Here is a 21,973-nt window from a genome sequence, read left to right on the forward strand (position 1 = left end):
CTGCAGGCATCATTCTGGTATAACCATTCAAAGTCGTGAATGGCGTACCTGAAGACAAAAAAATGGTTAACAATAAAGCACAGTAAACGGTAAAGTATAAAAAATTGCATACCTGAAAAGCAAACATGATAAAACATAATAACAATAAAACATTGCAGAATAGAATACAGTAAAAAAGAGCAGAACAAGAGAGAGAGAATAGAGAGAGAGAGAACAATAAAACGACAACTATTTTTTTTTATTTTATATATTTTTTTTTTTTTTTACACTTTTTTTGTAACTAACTTTTATAACGGTAACCGGTTCCAGGTTCGGATCTCTCAAAATGCGATGGCATCTTGGGAGACCCTGTGAAAGTGTGCCTAGTCTGTGCAATGCTGTACCCTACGCTAATACTCAACTAATGAATGGTAGCGTTCAAAACATTCACCAATGCAAAGACCAGGATTGTCAGGACAGGAGGGACAATAATAGCGGGTGTCACGCCTATATTCGTGCTTGCTGCAGACACAACATCTTTTTTGGGGGGGTTAGTTGGGTAGGGGTACTCGGGAGGACATAAAGAAAATGCCTCTCATGCAGCCGACTGCATTTGGTTGGGGATGTGAATTGGGGAAGTACGGGCGCTGCAGAAGCGGTGGGTTCCCAATTAGGATTGGCGAATGCAGCAGGAAGGGCACTATGGGCACGACGGGCCTGTGTTTGTCTTCTTGGTGGCAGCGGGACACTACTTGTGCTTGCCACCTCACCAGCTTGAACTGCACTTATGGGACTCGCCACGTCACCAAGTGTTACTGCAGTGCTAGTTTGACTACGACCGGGGTGTACTAGGCCGCTGGCGCTTGCCAGTTCAATAAAAAGCTACCAAAAAAACTGTTAGCGATCGCAGGGATCAGGCCTGACTCTGCGAACGCTGCAGTTATGCGTTAAGTGTTTTGTAAGTGACAGTGATCGATCGATACTGCACTTGGGTGGGCTGGGCTGGGCGGAGGGGCAAAATGCAGGTGCTAGCAGGTATCTGGGCTGATCCTGCTAACACTGCGTTTTTGGGAACCCTAAACTGCTGGGGACGCCAGTATAGATCTGATCGGATCAGATATTGATCCGTTCAGATACTATACCACTAAGGGAGGTGTACGGTGCGTGCGTGGGTGTTAGCGGTACTGGCGCTAATCTGACGCTGCTTGGGGCTGGTGCTTGCCAGTTCACCAAAATACTACCAAAAAACTGTTAGCGATCGCAGGGATCAGGCCTGACTCTGCGAACGCTGCAGTTATGCATTTAGTGTTTTGTAAGTGTCAGTGATCGATCGATACTGCACTTGGGTGGGCTGGGCTGGGCCGGGCGGAGGGGCAAAACGCAGGTGCTAGCAGGTATCTGGGCTGATCCCGCTAACACTGCGTTTTTGGGAACCCTAAACTGCTGGGGACGCTAGTATAGATCTGATCGGATCAGATATTGATCCGTTCAGATACTATACCACTAAGGGAGCTGTACGGTGCGTGCGTGGGTGTTAGCGCTACTGGCGCTAACCTGACGCTGCCTGGGGCTGGTGCTTGCCAGTTCACCAAAATGCTACCAAAAAACTGTTAGCGATCGCAGGGATCAGGCCTGACTCTGCGAACGCTGCAGTTATGCGTTTAGTGTTTTGTAAGTGACAGTGATCGATCGATACTGCACTTGGGCTGGGCCGGGCGGAGGGGCAAAATGCAGGTGCTAGCAGGTATCTGGGCTGATCCCGCTAACACTGTGTTTTTGGGAACCCTAAACTGCTGGGGACGCTAGTATAGATCTGATCGGATCAGATATTGATCCGTACAGATACTATACCACTAAGGGAGGCGTATGCTGTGTGCGTGGGTGTTAGCGGTACTGGCGCTAATCTGACGCTGCCTGGGGCGACGCATATCACCGCCGGGCGATCAGGGGGCTAAACCTTTATTCGGTAATAAACGGCGGGTGCCCTGACACTATAAAAAATAAACAAACTAACCAGCGTCACCCGTAACAGTTATACGGTGATCAGTGGTGAAAGGGTTAACTAGGGGGCCATCAAGGGGTTAAAACATTTATTCGGTAGTATATGGGGGTCCCTGTCGCTATAAAACGCTGACGGCGAACCTAAATATTTAGGTCCCTAACTAGCGTCACCAGCGACACTAATACAGCGATCAGAAAAATGATCGCTTAGCGACACTGGTGACAGGGGGTGATCAAGGGGTTAAAACTTTATTAGGGGGGGGTAGGGGGGTATCCTAGACCTACAGGGGGGTAGTACTAACTGTCCTAACACTGTAACTGTCACAAACTGACACCAATGCAGTAATCAGAAAAAAAAAAAAAACTGCTGGTGTCAGTTTGTGACAGGGGGGGGTGATTGGGGGGGGATCGGGGGGCGATCGGGGGGGGGATCGGGGTGTTTAGTGTGCCTGGCATGTTCTACTGTGTGTGTGTTGTGCACATACCTGTCTTCTCTTCTCGGGCCGGAACGGACATTACCGAGCCGAGGAGAGATGACATCATTTCCTTTGCTGCTGTTTAGCATACAGCAGCAAAGGAATGATGTGATTGGCCGGCGGCGATCGCGAGGGGGGGCCACGAACGGATGGCCTCCCCCTCACCTCTGATCGCTGCTGGACAAAAGACGACCGCCTCGGGCACCGGGGGAGGGTCCGATCGGACCCCCCACCCGCGGAAGGCAAATCACGTATATGTACGTGATTTTGCCTGTCCGTGCCACCTTGCCGACGTAAATCGGCGTGAGGCGGTCGTCAAGTGGTTAAAGTGAAGCAGTGCTGTATCGTAAAAAATGGCCTGGTCATTGAGCAGCAAAATCTTCCAGGGCTGAAGCGGTTAATGATAACTGTAAGCAGAATAATAGACAGGATGAATCTGCCCAACGGGGACACAGAGAGCAATATAACCTGACAAATCTTCTAATTCCTCTCCTCTTTATCCAAAGTTACACTTTAAGGTGTCGCCAGTCTGGATGGAGGAGCAACAGAGACACCCATGGATGGCATTAGCTCTCTGTGGGGAGGGTAGTGTTAGATACCTGAGCAAATTCAGATGTACTTAACTAAAAAATTAAATTGGAGCTCCAAGTAATACTTTTTAAGTAGTTACGGTAATGTATTGGGATTTTTTTTTGCCTTTTGGGATAAAGGTTTTACTGGCATGAATACAAGCTGATAATTGTTAGCACTCCTGTCAGTGTTAAATGGTTTGTCTTAACACACTAACTTCTATTTTTGTTGAACAGCCTGTGTTAAAGGAAACTGAAAAATAACAAACCTACTTGCAATATCAACAGTTGAAAATAATGATAAAAAAGCCTAAAAAAATATATGAATGCAGCCACCACATCTAAGAATTGGCAAACTACAAATATATATATATTTGTTTTTTGGCTTTATCACCATTTTATCACCATTTTAATGCATCCCTTGTGCACGTTATTTAAAGGATATGTGTGTTTTCAATGTTGCCCTCAAAGCCACATGAATAGTCCCTCTCTCCGCTGTACAGTATTTAAAAAGAAAAAAAAAAGATATTGGTATATGTCTCCCATGGCAGAGTTTTGTTTTCATCAATTTGCCCATTTGCCTTAAAAATGGCCAGAATTGAATAACAAGATTCACCCCCATCACCTACAGACTTCAATGGGATTTTCCTCTAAGTTCAGGTTTTTCACAATTTCGACTAAGATTTTCTGAAACCTTGGTGGATTAAACCTGGGCAAAGTTGCCCATTACTACACTTAACTAACTCAACTAACTAACCCTTCCTTACTGTTTACACTTAATTTTATTTCACTCCTCTACTACTGACTTCACCCGACAGGAGCAAGAGGAAATACTTCCAGATATGTAGAGCATATATGACTCTTTCCTCCTGCTCCTTCCATAATGCAATGCCAAGTGCCTGAATGACCAAATTATGTCATTTCAAGACAGGGAGCCTTGTGTAAGCGCCAACCTAAATGATTTAAACTGACCATACATGGATCAAAATTTGGCTGGTTCAAGATGGACTGGCTAATTTTCAATCCATGTATTGGCAGGCTGATTGTACAGAAGTCTGTCGGGTTTTTCTTGATCAATCAGTGCTGACGGCTGCTTAAGGCAAAGAGTAAGAATACAATGTATTCTGTATTCCCTGCTGTCAGAATACAATGACTCAGTGGGCAGGATTCCCCCATCCACATCTAATGTGTGGATGAGGGAATCAGGTAATTATTTTTTGTTCAACCAACTGGTTGAATGAAAAAACAAGAATAATGTATTGGCTGCCTTAGAGCTTGCAAAATGGTCTTTCTCTTTGCTTCCATTCATGAATAGAGAGGCAAGAGAGTGTAGGGAGTACAAAAATGGGTAGCTGCTGGTGTGGGGAGAGGCAGTAAAGTAAACTGGGACAGTACAAGTACTTACCATAACCATGTCTTAACTGTTCAAATTGTTTATTGAATTAACAAGAAACATATGGTACAGTGAACATAAGGTAGACCTTTGTGATGGATTATGCATTTATTGGTTACAAAAAGGAACACAGGCAGGATATAACCCAATAAACGATATAGAGTAAAACAATAATGCAAAACAAAATATCTATTACATATCTAAGTATACTATTGAAGTGCCATCGAGGGCTTGCTGGCTTAACATACAATAATTGCAATTAAACGTCATACGCTACATTGAAAGCAGATTTTAACCATCTACTGCGCAGTGGTCTATTTGTATCAATAATTATAAACTATTAGAACAGATCATGAGAGGGCTATCATGAAAAAAGGGGGCCCTATTGGATAAAATGTGAAAATAAGCCCAGCACTATGTAACAGGCTTATCCATTGAGAGGTTAGTACAAACAAAAAATAAGGCCAAGGCTGAGGAGGAAAAAAGATAGTAAAAGATAAGAAAAGAAAGAGGGAAAGGAAGAACGATAAAGGAAGGGAGATTTCCCAGAGATACCATAACAATGTCTTTATATTAACCCTTCTCTTTATCATTACAATCACTACAATTGGACTGATATACAATGTATTGGAGACATCTCCACTAGGATACTTTAAGAGTCTGATTATTGGCAGGGTTGTTAAAGTGATTGTAAATGATCACCTTGTAAAACAACCCATTCAGTTTAAAATAGAAATGAAAGGCAAATATTTGTGTATAGATATAAAAAAACATATAAATATATTTTTTTTCCATTTTTATAAGTGATCACATTCCATCTGTTCCCAGATGCATAAGAGCTGGGGGAGGAGAAGCAACAGTACACTAAGCTTCCCAGTGAAAGGCTGTGTAGCGGAAGTGTGTCAGGACAAGTCTGATCATTGGAGGAGAACAGGCTGTGTTCCCAGCTAGAGAACTGACCACACTGTGTTCTCCTGCTTAGTTCGGTAGGTTTTAATAGGAAAGCAGAGGGACTGGTAGGAACACAAATGAAGCAATACAAAGAGAACAGGATACTTTTCCATATAAGTACATGGTACAGCAGACACATATCAGAAATATGAAATGTTGCGGTAACAAACAGTTTCAGGCTTCTGTGTTGAAGGTTGTGCATTTTTTTTCAGTGAATACTGAGCAGATTTATTGCTCTTTTCTCTACCCCCCTGAGTGCCTTCTTTTGTAAGTTACTGTATGTTTTCTTTTTGTTTTCTTATCTTTTTTTTTTTTAAATAAAACGATTCAAGTAAACAAAGAAGTTTGCTGGCCATGTGAGAAAAAAAACTTTTCCAAGAAATGCAACAATAAATAACTATATTCAGCATGAAGAACATACAATTGCATGCATTTACATGTATATTGGAAACACAAGCAATATTTGAAATGTGTTATATATTCTGGATGTTGTTTCTTTACCTTAGTGACTTTGTGTGGATCTGCAGGAGTGTTTGTTCCATCGGCCTTTGATCTATTTTTTATCCTTTTCTTTCGAAAAGCAGTAAGGAAATTGCAATACAGTGCACTTTTTATTTTATTTGTTTACATGAACATTTTCATTCCATTTAATTCTGTACAGGTACAGCACATGATCGTTGTGTTTCCTGCAGACTCCATTGTGTCACATTGTCAGTGAGGTGCAGATGTCAAACACAGGGTCCATTTTCATTGTGTTTTTAAAATATCCTTTTTAGTTATGTGCACTAAGCAAAAAAAAGCAACCGTAGAACAAAAAACTGAAGATTAAAGTTAAGCTCCAAGTAGATACATTAGCTTTATACACAGTAATAATAAGAAATACATCTATGTTACCTGTCTTACCTGCCAAAAGATTTGTAATTTTGTTCAGCCAGGCTTCAGATCGACTTACCCCTGACAGAAAGCACAACCAGATCCCACACTATCTAGGACATTTCTATAGGCTCTCTTGCAATTAAACAATATAGTTCGGTCTAGGACCTGGTGCAATTGCAATTGGGGAATGAAGAAGCAGCAGAGCAATAGTGAAATCATATGGTAAAACAAGTAAAACAAGAAGTTCATAGATTTCAGAGGCAGGGAGAAGACTGTGAGCCAGAAATCCAAGAGACTGTGAATCCAAGAAGCCTCGTAGTTTATGCTATAGAAGAGGCATAGCTGCTCTAACCACATATAAAGAAGAAACAGCTTATCAGGGGAATATAAGATGTGACCTGGAGAGGGAAAAGTTAAAAAAAGAAACATCTTTGCAAAGAAACATCTTTGCAAATAAACATTGCGATCAGTTGCAGGGACAGGACCGGTATTGGTTACAGCGCACTCAGAGCAAGCAGCATCCTATTCCTGATCCATCTTCGAGATTTCTGATAACATATCTAATGGACCTTCTTCAAGAGCTAGGCTAGGCTGGATTAGGCACAGGAAGAGTGTTACTGGCAGGATCGCCAGGAACTTTTGAATGGGAAGTGTTTGAAGCACGTGGAACATCCATAAACCAGATACAATATTGGGATTAGTGTTTAATCCAAGCATTGTTTGTCAAGCAATTTATGTGAGGAAAAATTGTCTGGTGAGTCATTTACACAAAGGGGGATCGGTGGAGCACTTTGGGTGAACTTTTGAAGCGAGAGATCTGCACGTTTGATTTTCTTTGACACCAACTTCATTCTTCTCCATTTCATTGTTGGAACTGTCTGGAACTTATCATTTAGAGACAGTCTGATATACAACGCCTCTGAAAACTTTGAACTTTAAAGATTTCTCATTTCACCATGATTAAATGAATAAGGAGGCTGTGGACAGACTAACACTATTATTATTATTATTGTTTTGCATGTTGATTTTTAGTTTCCTTATGTTTATTCACAGCATGCTGAGATAATTGATACAGTGAAATCATCATGCTGCTTTCTTAGAAGACTGTAACTGGTAGGAAGCTGTAAGGTAATCAGAAACTACACTATCAGGAACTTCTCTACAGATCCCCATGTGATTAAACAATACAGCCTGGTCAACAGCCTGACCAGAAGTGCAACTGGAGAATGAAGAAGCAGCAGAGTAATAGTGAAATTATCATGCTGCTCTCTTAGGAGACTGTAAGGGGTAGGAAGCTGTAAGGTAGGAGCTGTAAGGTAGCCAGAAACTACCGTATCTGGGACACCTTTATAGACCCCCCTGTGATTAAACAATGCAGCTGGTTCTATGACACCACAGCCACATGACCAGGTGGCTAACATCTATAAAGTTATGTGACATGAGATTAGCAGGGTCAAAGAAGTCAAACAAGGGATCCAAGTTATGATTAGAATCTGAGTTTCCACAATACTTCACATATAACAAAACAAAACATTGCATAATATGTAATTCACTGGTCGTTCAAGAAGAAGACAAGGTGAGAAAAGAAATGTCAGTAAAAAAAGGGAAAAAAAGAAGAAAAGAGAGAAGAGGACAAGATAAAGACGAGTGTGCACCCCTGACTATCTAGGCATAACAAGGTACAGATATCTCATAAGGCTGTGGATAAATATTTAATACAAGGCTCCCAAACTTTATCAAAGATGGCTTGCTTATCCAGCAATATTGCCGAAAGTTGTTCACTGATTATGAGACCTGCCGCCACTCTCTTTGGAACCATATACCAGCATAGCAAAACTTTGTAGTTCGCTTCAATCAATGAGGTATTGATGTACAATATTGAAGCATATTCTGCCATTTTTGAACCGTTCGTCAACTTCAAATGATTTCTCTACATCCTGTTCCCATTTATTCATATAAATAGTTTTTCTGACTTGGAGATCAAAATGGCGTAAAGTTTTGAGATATGGCTGGTGTGATTATCAAAGGACCTACAAAGATATTCCATCGAAGTGGAAGTGGCCAGATTATTTGTACGCTGTAAGGTCCTCAAAAAATGCAATCTAAAAGTAGTGATAAAGTTCAGAGCTAGGGCGTTGGTATTTTTCTAATAGGGTTTGTTTCTATAAGATACCCTTAAGATCACACATATCAGTAAAACGTATCAAACCCTCTGTTTGTCCACCAGGCAAACACTTGGGGATTGAGACCCAGGGTGAACTCAGGATTACAAGTCAAGGGAGCCAAGGGAGTGTGAGTGGATTTAAATGCATATTGTTTCATTAATCTATTCCATAGACTCAGAGAGAAGGATAGTGTGGGGCACATTATAGTTGGTCTATCTCTGATCTGCAGCCACATCATGTGACTAATCGGTTTGGTGGGATAGAGAGATGATTCAATTCTCATCCATAAAGGTTGAGATGTCAGGGAATGAAAGTGGATTAGTTGTGCTAATTGGGTGGTGTAAAAGTATTTAGCCTAGTCTGGTAGTCCTAGACCACCTCTCAGCTTAGATGCATGAAGGGTGCGCCTGTTCACCCTGGGTCTCTTGTCCCCCCAAATAAATGTTATTATCTTGTGTTGAAAATCAAAGAACAAAAATAAAAAAGAAATTGCGCTAGGTGCTAAACAAAGTTAATAATAAAAATAAAAATAAAACACTGTGAAGGAAATCCTGCAGCTAAAACACCATAACCCCAATACACGGGCACAAAAAGGTATGTCAAAACAAACAGTGTAGTGCTGGACTGGTGATATGGTAAACATATATGTTATAAGCACGTGAGTTATTAAATCATGACCTAAACTTATTCCATCATAGAATAAATACAAAATAGTGAAAATCACATATGTAGTAATAATTGTTAAAGTGAGTCCATACCCTAGAGGGGTGTATACAAAAGAGAAAAGAGAAAACACAAATACAAATTGAAAAATGTAAAGTTCATAAGTGTAAAATAGTAAAATAAAAGTTCATAAGTGTCATAAGTGAAGAAATAAATCCAAAAAAAATAAATCCAAAAAAAAAAAATCCAAAAAAAACTATTGCAGGGTCCGGGATTGCATGGTCCACCGCTAGTGCAGCCCACCACCAGATGGTAAAATTGGAGGCTTACCAGAAAGCCTGCGACCGCCCTTATTCAGGGGGGTCAATACAGGCTTAGTAGTGGAAGATAGATTCCCGGAGATGATTCACAATAGGTTCCTTAGGCTGTTCTTCCGCTCTCCTCGCCAAACAGATGGTCCGCAGCAACGGGGACACCAATGTGGAGGGAATGCTCCCAGGGGTTCCTTTCCAGTGCTTCTCAGAGCGTGTGACACAGTAACCAAACTATAATGATGTGCAGGTGCCGACCTCCAAGTTGCTCAGTCAGTATCATTCCAAATCATGAATAAAAAAGAAACTCCATAGTGTATTATCGTAAGGATATTTATTTAAAAAACGCACACTCCCCACAATGGGGTACTCACATTGCACAGGTGCGTAAGTGCACCATCCTATTCAAGGCTTCCAAATGTAAAAAAGACCGCTGGTATGGCATGTAGTATGGTTTGCTTATCTCTTCTTTTCCTCCGTGCTGACAGCTCCGTCCTGGCCCCTCCCATTTGTACCTGCTCCTTTGTACCTGCTACCGGTCCCTCAGGTTACAAATGTTACAAGAGAAAGGAACAGTTGGGGTTATTTCCTAAAACTTGAGAGTGCAAAATCTGGTGCAGTTTGTGTTGAAACATATTAAGATCTGAGATTCGAATAGAGACAGAGAGTGTCTTGAACAAGTACAGTAATCTTGGCAAAAGATTCCTCTTTACCGTGTTCAATCTACCAAAACACAACGGCAGATTACTGGCCTATCGTAGGAGATCCACCATCAGTTTTCTGTATAAGGATGGATAGTTGGCCTGATATAGGATATGCAAGAAGTCAGAAAAATTCCCAAATATGGAAGAGCCTCTCTTTGCCATTTAAATGGGAATGAGTGTCGAATTAGTTTCACCATATCCGCCTCCAATGTGATGTTTAGAGCAACTGATTTTGAATGATTAATTGTAAGGCCCGAGATAGTGGTGAAATGATGCAAAGTTTGGTATAAATTAGGTAGCAATGTTACTGGGGAAGAGAGAACTATCAGGAAATCAGCAAGGAGGGTGCATTTATTTTCCCGATCTCCACAATACATGCTTTTTATGTCAGGATGACATCTAAGTTAAATAGCCAGGGGTTCCAAAGCCATTATAAATAACATGGGAGATAGACGACAGCCTTGTCGCGTACTTCCGTAAATATCTATATTATATGAACTATACCCTTTTACCAGGAGTCTGGCCATAGGTGTGCTGTGCAGTGTTTGTAATGTGGTTAGAAAATTGGGCCCAAACCCATATCGCTTCAATACATAAAACAGATATTACCATGATATAGAGTCAAAAGCCTTACAATGACAATGGTCTAATGACAAGAGCATGCCCTTGCACTTGCCATGATTGTCCTATTTGGAATGTAACAATGCTTTCTATTAAGCATTGGGATTGGTCGGGCGCCTGTCGGTTGGGGACAAAACCCACCTAGTCAGGATGAATATACCTAGACAGAAAGGTATTCATTCTAGTTGCCCGAATTTTTGTCATCAATTTGAGTTCCATATTGATGAGCGAGATCGGGTGACAATTGGAGCAATCCCCAAGCTCCTTTACTGGTTTAGGGATAACATTAATTAAAAGCGGCATTTTCATGTATGGCCAAGGGGGGACCCCTTTCTCAACTCTTTGAAAAAGGAACATAAATGAGGTGTCAATAGCTCTGAATACTTTCTATAATAATGCCCATCAGGATCAGGTGACTTTGATGAGTGAAGACTTTTAATGGCTGCCTTGATTTCTCCCTCCGTAAAATCACCCTCCAACAACTCTATATGGTCCTGAGACACCTGAGGAAGGGGCATGTGTTGGAAGAACTTATCTCTCGAGCTTCAGGAAACAGGTTTGGTGAAGCATAAAGTTTAGTATAAAAATCTGAAAGTTCTTGAATAATTAGTTGTGGAATTTGGGTCGGTTTCCCGTTTTGCACACAGTGAATCTTGTCTAAAAACATTCATAAATAGGCCCTTTAGTGTTAGAGTAATCCCTCCAAAAATGAGTGTTGCTATACCGGGGATTACAAAAAGATGTTAATAAAAAAAATGTAAAAAAGCAGGTGCTTATATTAGTTACTTTTAAACATGCATCCTCAACCTCAACATTCAAAAAAATAGGCACCAGCTGTGTGCTGAAAATGCACTGTAATGGAGCTCTGTCTTTGGCACACATTGTGGTCCCATTCAAAATGAATGATGCGATACAGCCCGTTGCAGTAACTCACCACAACAATATACTATGAACAAGCCATGCAATGCATTTTTAACCAATGCCAAACTGACTTAAATTCTTTTTTTTTTATCTGCCTGGGATTCAGTTTTACAACTGAACTCTATCAGATATAAAAGCACAAATTAATTGAACTCTATCATCATCATTACATCATTAAATGTATTTTAAATGTAATTAGCGTAAATATGTGAATGTGACCTGGAATTAGCCTCTTGCAGTCCCTGTACAGTAGAGCTTGAGTGTGGGAGAAAGAAGAACCACAAAGAGCCAGCCAGTGTGCTGACATGAAGAATGCTGATTGGAGGAGATAGCAGAATGAGAGAGAGATGAGCTCATCACTGTGCTGTGTCTCCTTTTACACTCCAGTCATAGGATGGGATGGTTCCGGGATAACCTGGTGGGTTGAATGATGCTGGGCATCAGACTGATGACATCTATGGGCAGGAAAAAAATACTGTTAGGGAAGTCTATGGATTGAACGTAAATATTGCCGGAAAACTGTTATTCTTTTTTAGATTATCTTTAATGGGCTCATAAGTTTTATCTTATGTTTGCTGGAGTTCTGTTTTAAGTGAAATTGCAAACATTGTTAAAGAATCAAAAACCGCAGTAGATAATGAAAGTTTCCTCCATTTTTATTCTTGCTTTTTGTGCTTGAATGAAAACGTCTATATGCACATACCCTAACATGCATACCTGTATATGAATATTTTATCATATGATGCTATACTAAGGTTGATTCTATTTTCCAGCCTTCTCCGTGTGAATGGTGCCGGTGTGAGCCCAGCAATGAAGTCCACTGTGTGGTTGCAGACTGTGCCGTACCAGAGTGTGTAAATCCTGTATATGAGCCAGAACAGTGCTGTCCAGTCTGCAAGAATGGTGAGTGTCATTTGGTCTGGCTGTCAGCTACACTCATTTACTGTCATGGCAATGTGTTATGTATGACAGACTGTGATGTTCTGCACTTATTCACTTTATTTTCTTATTTATTATAGTTCTTTTATGTAGAACTTATTATAACATTTCCTATGACGGGTTTATGTTTCAAATTCTTCTGACACAAAGCAAAGTACAATTTAATATAAAAAGCTGAGAATATATGACATCTCATTAATCGTGCAGGATGATGGAAAACATGGTGGTCATTTGCTATAAAGGAAATCATTTCTAGCAATCTAAGGACACATCTGTAGACTAGTCGGCATTGTATAAAGATTTAATAAACCTGAGAATGCCCGTGGCCATAATATAAAGACCAAAGGCATAGCACTGTAACCCTATAGTTTATTTACAGTATATACTGTATTCTTCAGTCTAAAATAGTGAGTATATTATTATTTATAGCGCACAAAATTCACTTTTAAAGAAAAGTACATTGTGCATTTATAGGATTCACTGATGTATGACAGTATTTGGTCAGTAACTACAATCTCCCTGGGGTTTTACTAATTATAGCTCAACCTTTTTTCCTTGTCAAAAGAAGTTTATTGAGTATACAATGTTATAAAGATACCTAAAGTAAGTTTACAAGGATCTATAAAGTAAGCTCATTGTTTTACAGTAGGGTTTATATAGGTAAATATCATGAAATTTCAAATATTAAACATTGGGTTCACGTAAACCTAAATTAAAGATATATATCATTTCCTTATTTACTTTTGTAGGTATTTAAATGATTTATACCTACTATACATATTGTTTACAAGTAGAGTGTATATAGGTCAAATAAATTCTGATAATGAGCTTTAATCGTAAGGTGGAGAAAAGGAAAGAGAAAGAAGAAAAAGGGTTGAAAGGTAGAGGTATGGTCCACAAGGTTGTCCCGCTCGTCAGTTTATTATTCTTTTTAGTTCTCTTTGAAGCCTTAGAATGGGTGTCTCTGTAAGTCATTTAATCTGTTACCATGGCAACAGGACAGAGTCAGCTCAACCTTTTTTCAAGCAGCAAAATATAAGTATACAATATAAATATATAGAAACCTGCCAAATGATTAATTGATGTTTCCAGTATTGTCATCCAAGTGCACCCTTACAAGATCAAGCTCCAGACTCTCGACTTCCACAAACTCTCAGCATGCTGATTGGACATTGAAGGAATAACAGACATTTACAGGGCCATTCCTCTATAAAATCTGCCCTTTCTTTCTGGCAGCATGTTCAAGCATCAATGCCTATTGGCAGCTAGTACTGGTCCGAGCTATTCCAGTCTGGGTTACTGTACAGGGGATTTCAGGGGGTTAATATTAAGACAAATAAAGATACTTACTACATTCAGAAATCTTTTTTGGGGATGGAAGTTGAAGGCAGAAATATTTTAACTGAAGTCATACAGTCTGAGTAATGATCATGGAAACTAAGGATTTTCTGCAATAATGTGGTACCTATGCTCCATAACAGAGTCAGCTAAATAGTCCTTCATATTGGAAGGATTGGGCTGGTAAAGAAGCCATATGTACATGCCTACTGAATGCTCTAGCTGGACATATTCAGTAAGGCACACATGAAACACACTGGAGGGGGAAGGTGGTAAAATTTTCGAGGTAGCATTAGTGGCACCTTAGAACTCATAGGAAGAAAAAAATAAATAGTAAACCTAGTAGAGAGTCTTATCAAAAACTGGCCATACATTAATATTTTTTTCCCTTTCAACCAGCAACTTAAAGGAAGAAAAAATGACCTGATTCCCCTATCCACACACTTGATGTGGGTGGGGGAATCACTCCCACTGTCATTGTGTTCTGATAATGGGGAGCCTTCCCTGCTGCCAGAACACACTGATCAGTGTTGCCGGTTATAGCCCGGGGTACTGATTGGATGTACAGAAGTTGCTAGATCGGCTTCTGTACAACCAGCCTGCCGATACATGGATCAAAATTTGGTTGGTCCTTTCTGAACCAGCCAAATTTCATATGACATATGAATTGATAGTTGATATGTCTCTGTCAGCCCTCTATGGGTTTTTAAGATTGCATCATCATCAATATTTATAAAACAGTCTCAGCTCCCATATAGATATTAATGGAGGATAAACATATCTAGAAAATCCAAGTCAGATATGAAAAAAATTGTCCATAAGGCTATATTAAAATGGTAAAAGTAGCTTTCCTAAGTTGAACAGTTTTCTAATAGTTTTATGTACTAAAGAAGGGTCTGTAAGAAATAAATACAGAGAAAAGCTGGAACAAAAGAAATCAGAGTAAGCAAAAAGCAGGTGAAAATAAAAAGTAAGGGGAAAAAAAGAACAAGAATCCTGTCCCTAAACTTCCCATGATCTCTGTGTATTGCTTGTTCTTAAAATGGTATTATGCAGTAGATTTTGTTTGCTCAATAAACTATGAACTATACCAAAGGACAGTTTAGGGATTAAAAAAGATAGAATCACATTTTAGATAGCAAAGGATTATCTAAATATTAGGGGCTAAGTTATGTATTAATTCTTCAATTGATATTTTGATAATATGGTTGTAGCAAGAAGATGTCTGAAAAGACCCCTCTTAACTAATGTTTTTTAAAACAGTATCTAAAGTAAAAAATACAAAGATTACATATATGATTTAGGTTCAATTCTCAATTGTTTAATCCCGTTTCTATAAAATTCATCATAGATGCCTGTGTCTACCATTCATATTGCACTCATAATAACCCATTTTGTAGTCACACATTCAAATGCACTGAAAGCAGAAAGCATAAGTGATAAAGAGTTGTGAGCCTGAGTGAAAAAACACATCTCTGGCACCGCTTTAGAAAAGCATGTTGCTTCCTTGCTGGCCACTGAATGGTGCAGACTTTAGCTTTGCTGTGCTAATGAGTTGCTTGATTACTGTTACAGAAGCAGGTCTTAAAATATATTCAAGCAACTGATGGGTGAACTGCATACCTAAAATCTACACCATGCAGTGTCCAGCTCCCCCCTTGAAGTTACACATTTAAAAGGGTGCCCAGGGATGTGTTCTTTTGCTTTTGTAATCAGCAGATTACTACCCCCTTCTGGCTGTTATGAAGAGGCAAAAATCAGCAACTGTTGCTACAGGGATGGACTGTAGATATGCACACATTTACAAAGTAAGAAAAATATTTGAACAATACGAATACAACATTGTGTGTTACTGATTAATGTTCTTTATTAATGCTTAATTTATTAAATGTAGTGCTCCTTTAGCTGATAGTATTATTAGTGCCAACTCAGCGTGTACTAGTGATATTTTCATTGTTCATTGTTGTAACTAGAGATATTTCGTAGTTGTATCCTCAAAACATTTAATCTTAGTGCAATATCTCAATGTGTGAATGTGAGATAAATTAATGTACACTTCCAGCTTTGAATAAATAGCTGTGGTTGGGAGGAAGTAACACGACTCACCTCCCAATCACTATACCACTGTAAGTGCACTTATGTCCACTCACATACTTATGAGTAGCTGTGCAACTAAATAGTCCACAGGGATATAACATCACATACAACATTCCCCAAATCTGCACCATGTAACTTGAAAATGCCCACAAATCAAAAAAGTGGCTAGTTTAATGGAGAGAATAATAAAAAAAAGTGTAACAAAAGGCAAAATGTTTTTTTTTGCATTTTGGATAGAGTAAAGGAGGGTTATAACCCGTGTCAGTTTTTTGCCATCTATGTAATATTGGAGGGATTTCAATTCGCTTCCTCTCCCCGGAAGTTGGAGAAAATCCCTTGAAAGTGAGGAAATCCCAGTGTGTTACCAGGGTCACTAGTGTCCCCATTGAAAGATGTTCCCTCTATCAATGCTTTTCAACCCAAAATCTGTTTTTTCCTTTACTTTCACTTTTGACTATCATGGTAAACATGACAAATAGAGAGGGTGAATATCCCTAACGAGGACACTCATACAGCACTCTATCCAAAACGAAAAAAAAAAAAAAAAAAAAACACTTTAAGGATAAACTATGCTATATAAGCCAAAATATAAAATCGCCAAGGAAACATAGTGTCAGCAATTTAATAGGCTCTGGCTCATTAACTCAGTTCAATACCTATATCCAAAAGATATAGCTTTGTGTTCCAGTTTGTGTGACTGACAATCAGATTGACTGTTTATGAGAATTGACAGAATTGATGCAGCAGTTATAGGAACTTGACATCAATGATGTTTCAAAAGAAGACTACAACCCAGGTCATACTGGACCAAAGACTGATTAAGCTTTTTTGGGGCATGTTGCACAAGATATGTGTACATCAATCTATATGGCTTTTTGTGTAATCTACAAATGACTTGAATCTCTGGGGTCTGTGTAGATCAAGCCTACTCTATTCTTGGATCAATTACATGTAAAAAATAATGATACAATGGGGATCATTAACTCAAATGAAAAACACGAGTGGTTTATCTACTTTGTTTGCAGGAATATATTGTGATGCACTGCAGAGCTTTCTTAAAACAGATGGTAATTTACATGCCATCACTTCCATCTCAAATGCAGAAAGTAAGGTGTTTATTCCTCATTTAAGAATGGTGGGCAGATCCATCTGATTCCTTTATATCACTTTGGCTAAATGCTCATCCAGATAGCACAAAACAGCTATTTACAGAAACATATATACCGCTGTTTCAGGTATGTGAAACATGAAAACCATGCCTTGGATAAAGAAAGGTGTGAAGAGGAGCAAGGCAGGATAATTGGTCATGTATTGGTGAATAGGCAAAAAAGACCTAAAAAAAATCCCTACTACATTACTATAAAATACATTTTTACATTTTTTAGCATATGGCATTTATATGTTATAACTTTTACTGCAAATCCAAGAAGTAGGCAGATTATTTCTCAATCAAGATTAAGGTTTGATTCACACAAATGCATTTTTGATGCATTTTGCAGAAATGCAGGGAATTTTTTTTAACATGAGTTCCTGTGGAACACGTTCACATCAATGCATTATATCTATATCAAAGGGAATATCTGGGACACCCCCACATTCCCTTTGAAGGACAAAAAAATATGAAGAAAAGACCCATGTTCCCATCAACATGGGTCTTGAAAGGTGCCCTCGCAATGTTGAGTTCATGTGGCCTGGTATAGTTCAGGGGGGGGGGGGGTCACATGCTGCTGCCCCTTTTCTGACCATCCAGGCTGCATGCCTGGATAAAGGTCCTTTATGAAAATTTTTGGTTTGTTTTTCTTTAAGGAACAATACACAATGCTTACAAAAAACTGTATTGTCCGTTTAAATAAAAAAAAGGAAAACAAAACTGGAGGATTACCCTAAAGATTCATAAAAGACCCATGCAGACTGAGTGGTCAAAAAACAGGGGGCAGCAAACTTGGCCGTGCCAGACAACATGTCCTCAACATTGGGAGGGTACTCTACAGAGTAAGGAGCAACATCTCCCTTCCCTTGCAAATCATCTTGTCCCCATGTTGATAAGGACAAGAGCCTCATCAAGAAGTGCTTCAGCATGCAGTCAGCTTCAGTATGCAGATTAAAAGCACTGACTTCATTATGACTTTTCTGCTCTGCAACCTTTATCTAGTTTAGTGACTCAAAAATGTGTTGGATTAACATGACAGCCAGGCCACTAGCATTTTCAAAAAGAGGTTAGAGTAGCAGCTTTCAATCATCTCTCAGTACAGTTTCCCTTTAAATCTTTGTATAGGGTGAGATTACACTAAAGATGCAATAAACTGGTTTATATCCCTGCTTGGGAAACATGCTTTATTATGGCGCTCTGTGGTTTTGTTTTTGCCATGAACTAACAACTTAAGGGGTTGATTTGAGCTATCATGTAACAGTTCAGAAGACACTAGAACAGAACTCCAATTTCTGCAGCAATGGCAACACGTGAATGCTGTATTGCAATATTAATAGCCCCATTTAAAGGCAGCCGTGAACAAACGGTTTAATTCTACATTGGACTTGCCCTTTATCCTTTAGAATCGCTGCTGTATGATCGCCTTTAGTTATACGTTTGAATGAGTTAAATGCAAATTGTTTCACAGTACAGTGGGTGGAAGGGAAATACACTATTAGTATGTTGATGTCAGCACCTGTAATTCTTAAGAACAATTGAAGCATTACAAGCATAATTATAGAGTGGTTCAGTTTTTTTGTGCTCATACCATGCTTTTTCAAGCAACAATGCAATTAACGGCTGAAGTCCAGATTTTGGTGTAATATATTTATTTAGCACAGCGCCATCTAGAGGATATGGTTGTGAAATTCACTAACAGTGCTTTTATCCTAAATTGAAGTTAATCACCAGAATTATATTGATGAAATTCAAAGGGATTTTAAAGTATGATCACACTGTCACAAAAAATATTGCATATGACAATAAGGTGGTGTTGTGTGGTATGTTGGCAATGCAACATGCGGCAACACATGGCTCCCCAAATCATTACTGACTTTGGAAAATGTTGCATTTCATTTGTAAATCAAGGTCCCGGAGTCTGGAGGAAGAGCAGAGAGGCCCAGAATCTAAGTTGCATGAGGTCCAGTGTTAAGTTTCCACAGTCAGTGATCATTTGAGGAGCCATGTCATCTGCTGGTATTGGTCCACTGTGTTTTATGTTTTTTTAAGTCCAAAGTCAGCACAGCCCTGTAGCAGGAAATTCTAGAGCACTTCATGCTTCTATCTGCTGACCAGATTTGTGGAGATGCTGATTTCATTTTACTTGACTCCTGCCCACACTGCCAAAAGTACCAATACCTGGTTTAATGACCATGGTATCACTGTGTTTGATTGGCCAGCAAACTTTCCTGACCTAAACCTGACCTAAACCCCATAGAAAATATGTAGGATATTGTCAGAAGGAAGATGAGAGACACCAGACCCAACAATGCAGACGAGTTGAAGGCCGCTATCAAAGCAACCTGGGCTTCCATAACACCTTAGCAGTGCCACAAGCTGATCGCCTCCATGCCACGCTGCATTGATACAGTAATTCATCCAAAAGTAGCCCCAACCAAGTATTGAGTGCATACTATCCTGCACATGGACATACTTTTCAGTAAGCCAACATTTCTGTATTAAAAATCCTTTTTTTTATTAGTCTTATTGAAATATTCTCATTTTCTGAGATACTGAATTCTGGGTTTTCACTAGCTGTAAGCCATAATCATCAAAATTAAAGGAAAGTGTTTAAAATATATCACTCTGTGTGTAACACAGCTATATAAAATATATGAGGATTACTGAAATAAATTAACTTTTTGGTGGTATTCTAATTTTATGAGCTGCACCTGTATGTATTTTATCTTTCTATTGTTTTTCCCTGGAGTCCAGCTTTAACATGTTCTCTGAGAGAATGCTGCTTAAGGCTGGAGTCACACCTATGCATTTTTAGTGCTTTTTGCATTTTGCAGATTTGCACAACAGAACGTGTTCCATAGGAAACCATGGTGGATGGACTGTAGCACAAATCTACAAAATGCAAAAAGGACTAAAAATGCATGGGTGTGAATCCAGCCTCAGAGTCCATTCGGCACTGGACACATTCCTAAACCAAGGGCGTTTGTTATAGTAATCTCTGTTGAAGATCACAGCCCTTGTTCAAACTGGTTGATATCTGATTTAATGTAGATCATACAACCACAAGACTAGGCTTTCAATCATGTAACCATTGAAGGGGCTGGGAAGAACTTTTTTGTGCAGCAATAGTATCTCAGTCATTCTGTTAGTCTCCATTTGTCCACCCCAGCAAGACTCTTCACCTAGCCTAATGTTAACATTTATTTTAGTGCCTTTTTTATATAGTGCAAGTAACTCAGTGTCTAAGAGCAGTTAATTTAAAATAGTAAAGCTTTTAGATTCTTATGACATAGGGCAGTACATGTTTTCTCCATCTGATAAGGACAAGCCACAAACTGCTTGTTAGCAATAAAACACCTCTAATAGAAAGCTCATGTCTCGGAGCTTCAAATTATTAGAATATCATAGCTCACTGTGGATTAGATAAGGCGTACATTAAAATGACAGGTCACAGTGACACATGTTTGGCTAAGACTGCATCTGTGTTACCACTTACATTCATTACCAATGGTAACAAACAGTTTAAATGGATGTAATTGGATAATGCTGCTTTCAATAAATATAGGATTTAATTAATATCTGTGCAGTCTGTACAGTGGTGAACTATTACATTAGTGTAGTGCAGAAAAAGTCTTTCATGTTATCTAGAAGTAATGAGAGTTTTACAGTAGATAGATTAAACACGAAATGGGTCACTGGAGATTTCTAGGAGTCTTAAATGGGATTAGAACTCGCTCTCTCACACATGCACCTCTTTGGAGAAGTAAATGATCCTGCACACTCCATTCTTATACAGACAGTATATAAAACTATGTCTCCTATGGCCTCCTGTCAGATCTCTACACTGAGATCTGGACTATCTACACAGTCACAATTTTCAGCAAATGTCACCTTAACTGCAAGACAGTTCTGCTATTGTTCAGTCTTTCAGAACCTCCTTCAAGGTACAAAATAGCTAGCAGCTTTTATTAAATTTATATTTTTAGGTGAAAGTTCTATTTTTTTATTCCATCTTCTTGAAGAATCCAAGTGGTGGTATAGCAAGAATAGTACCAACAGTCCTATTGTAAAAATTTCTTTATGGCTGGTGTGCTAAGTCAGCCTCACTTAGTGTGGAATCTTAAATGAAATTGCAAGAGCTGACTGGGTAAACATCTGCTTGAGTGGATTTTTCATTATTCACTGATTTCTACTAGTGAGTGTCTCCAGTATTTTCTATATACAATGATGATAGAATATATTGTAAAGACAAAGTACAGTTGAAATGGATATATGAACTTTTATTCCTACTGGCAGAAAGTAGGTAGATAATATGGTTTGCCCATTTGTATGTCGTATTGGTGACCTGTTTTGCATCAGCTGAAATATCACTATAACTGAAACAGTGTCCAACACAAAGGTGGTGGAACTTTGTGGGTGCACATTTGACAAATATTTCAAGGACTGTAGCTTCACAATGATAGCTGTTATCTTCCGCAGTGGAAGAGTGCCAGGATCTGACATGTTTAATGTGTCATATAACACCTAATCCTGTTCTATATGTTGAAGAAAGCCATTTGCAGTGAAAGTTCAGGTTGTAACATTTGCACTGTGAAGCAGAACAAAAGCAGATATGATGGTCTGCAAATTCAAGTGGATTTTTATAGGCTGATCCCTTTTGCAATATGCTTATCTTGCTGCATGTACCAGGTATTCTGTACATGTGTGTGAATGTATTTAAGTATTTACTGTAAAAAAAAATAAAGACTTTTGTATCCTACAACATGTAGGATACAAATTTGGCATCTGTCTTTGCTAACAAAAATGTTATAGACTCAGG

General features: G+C 39.1%; 1 protein-coding gene across 3 annotated transcripts in view; it reads left to right on the forward strand.

Annotated features, from left to right (window-relative positions):
* The window catches only part of VWC2L (von Willebrand factor C domain containing 2 like), a 395,699-nt gene that overhangs the window by 196,890 nt on the left and 176,836 nt on the right, over window positions 1–21,973 (forward strand). For all 3 annotated transcript variants that reach the window (XM_073633576.1, XM_073633575.1, XM_073633574.1), the window contains exon 3: window positions 12,404–12,533. In XM_073633576.1, the coding sequence (XP_073489677.1) occupies window positions 12,404–12,533 (130 nt within the window). The remainder of the gene's footprint in view (window positions 1–12,403; window positions 12,534–21,973) is intronic.

Source organism: Aquarana catesbeiana, linkage group LG06, assembly GCF_042186555.1.
Source record: "Aquarana catesbeiana isolate 2022-GZ linkage group LG06, ASM4218655v1, whole genome shotgun sequence".
NCBI classification, from domain to species: Eukaryota; Metazoa; Chordata; class Amphibia; order Anura; family Ranidae; genus Aquarana; species Aquarana catesbeiana.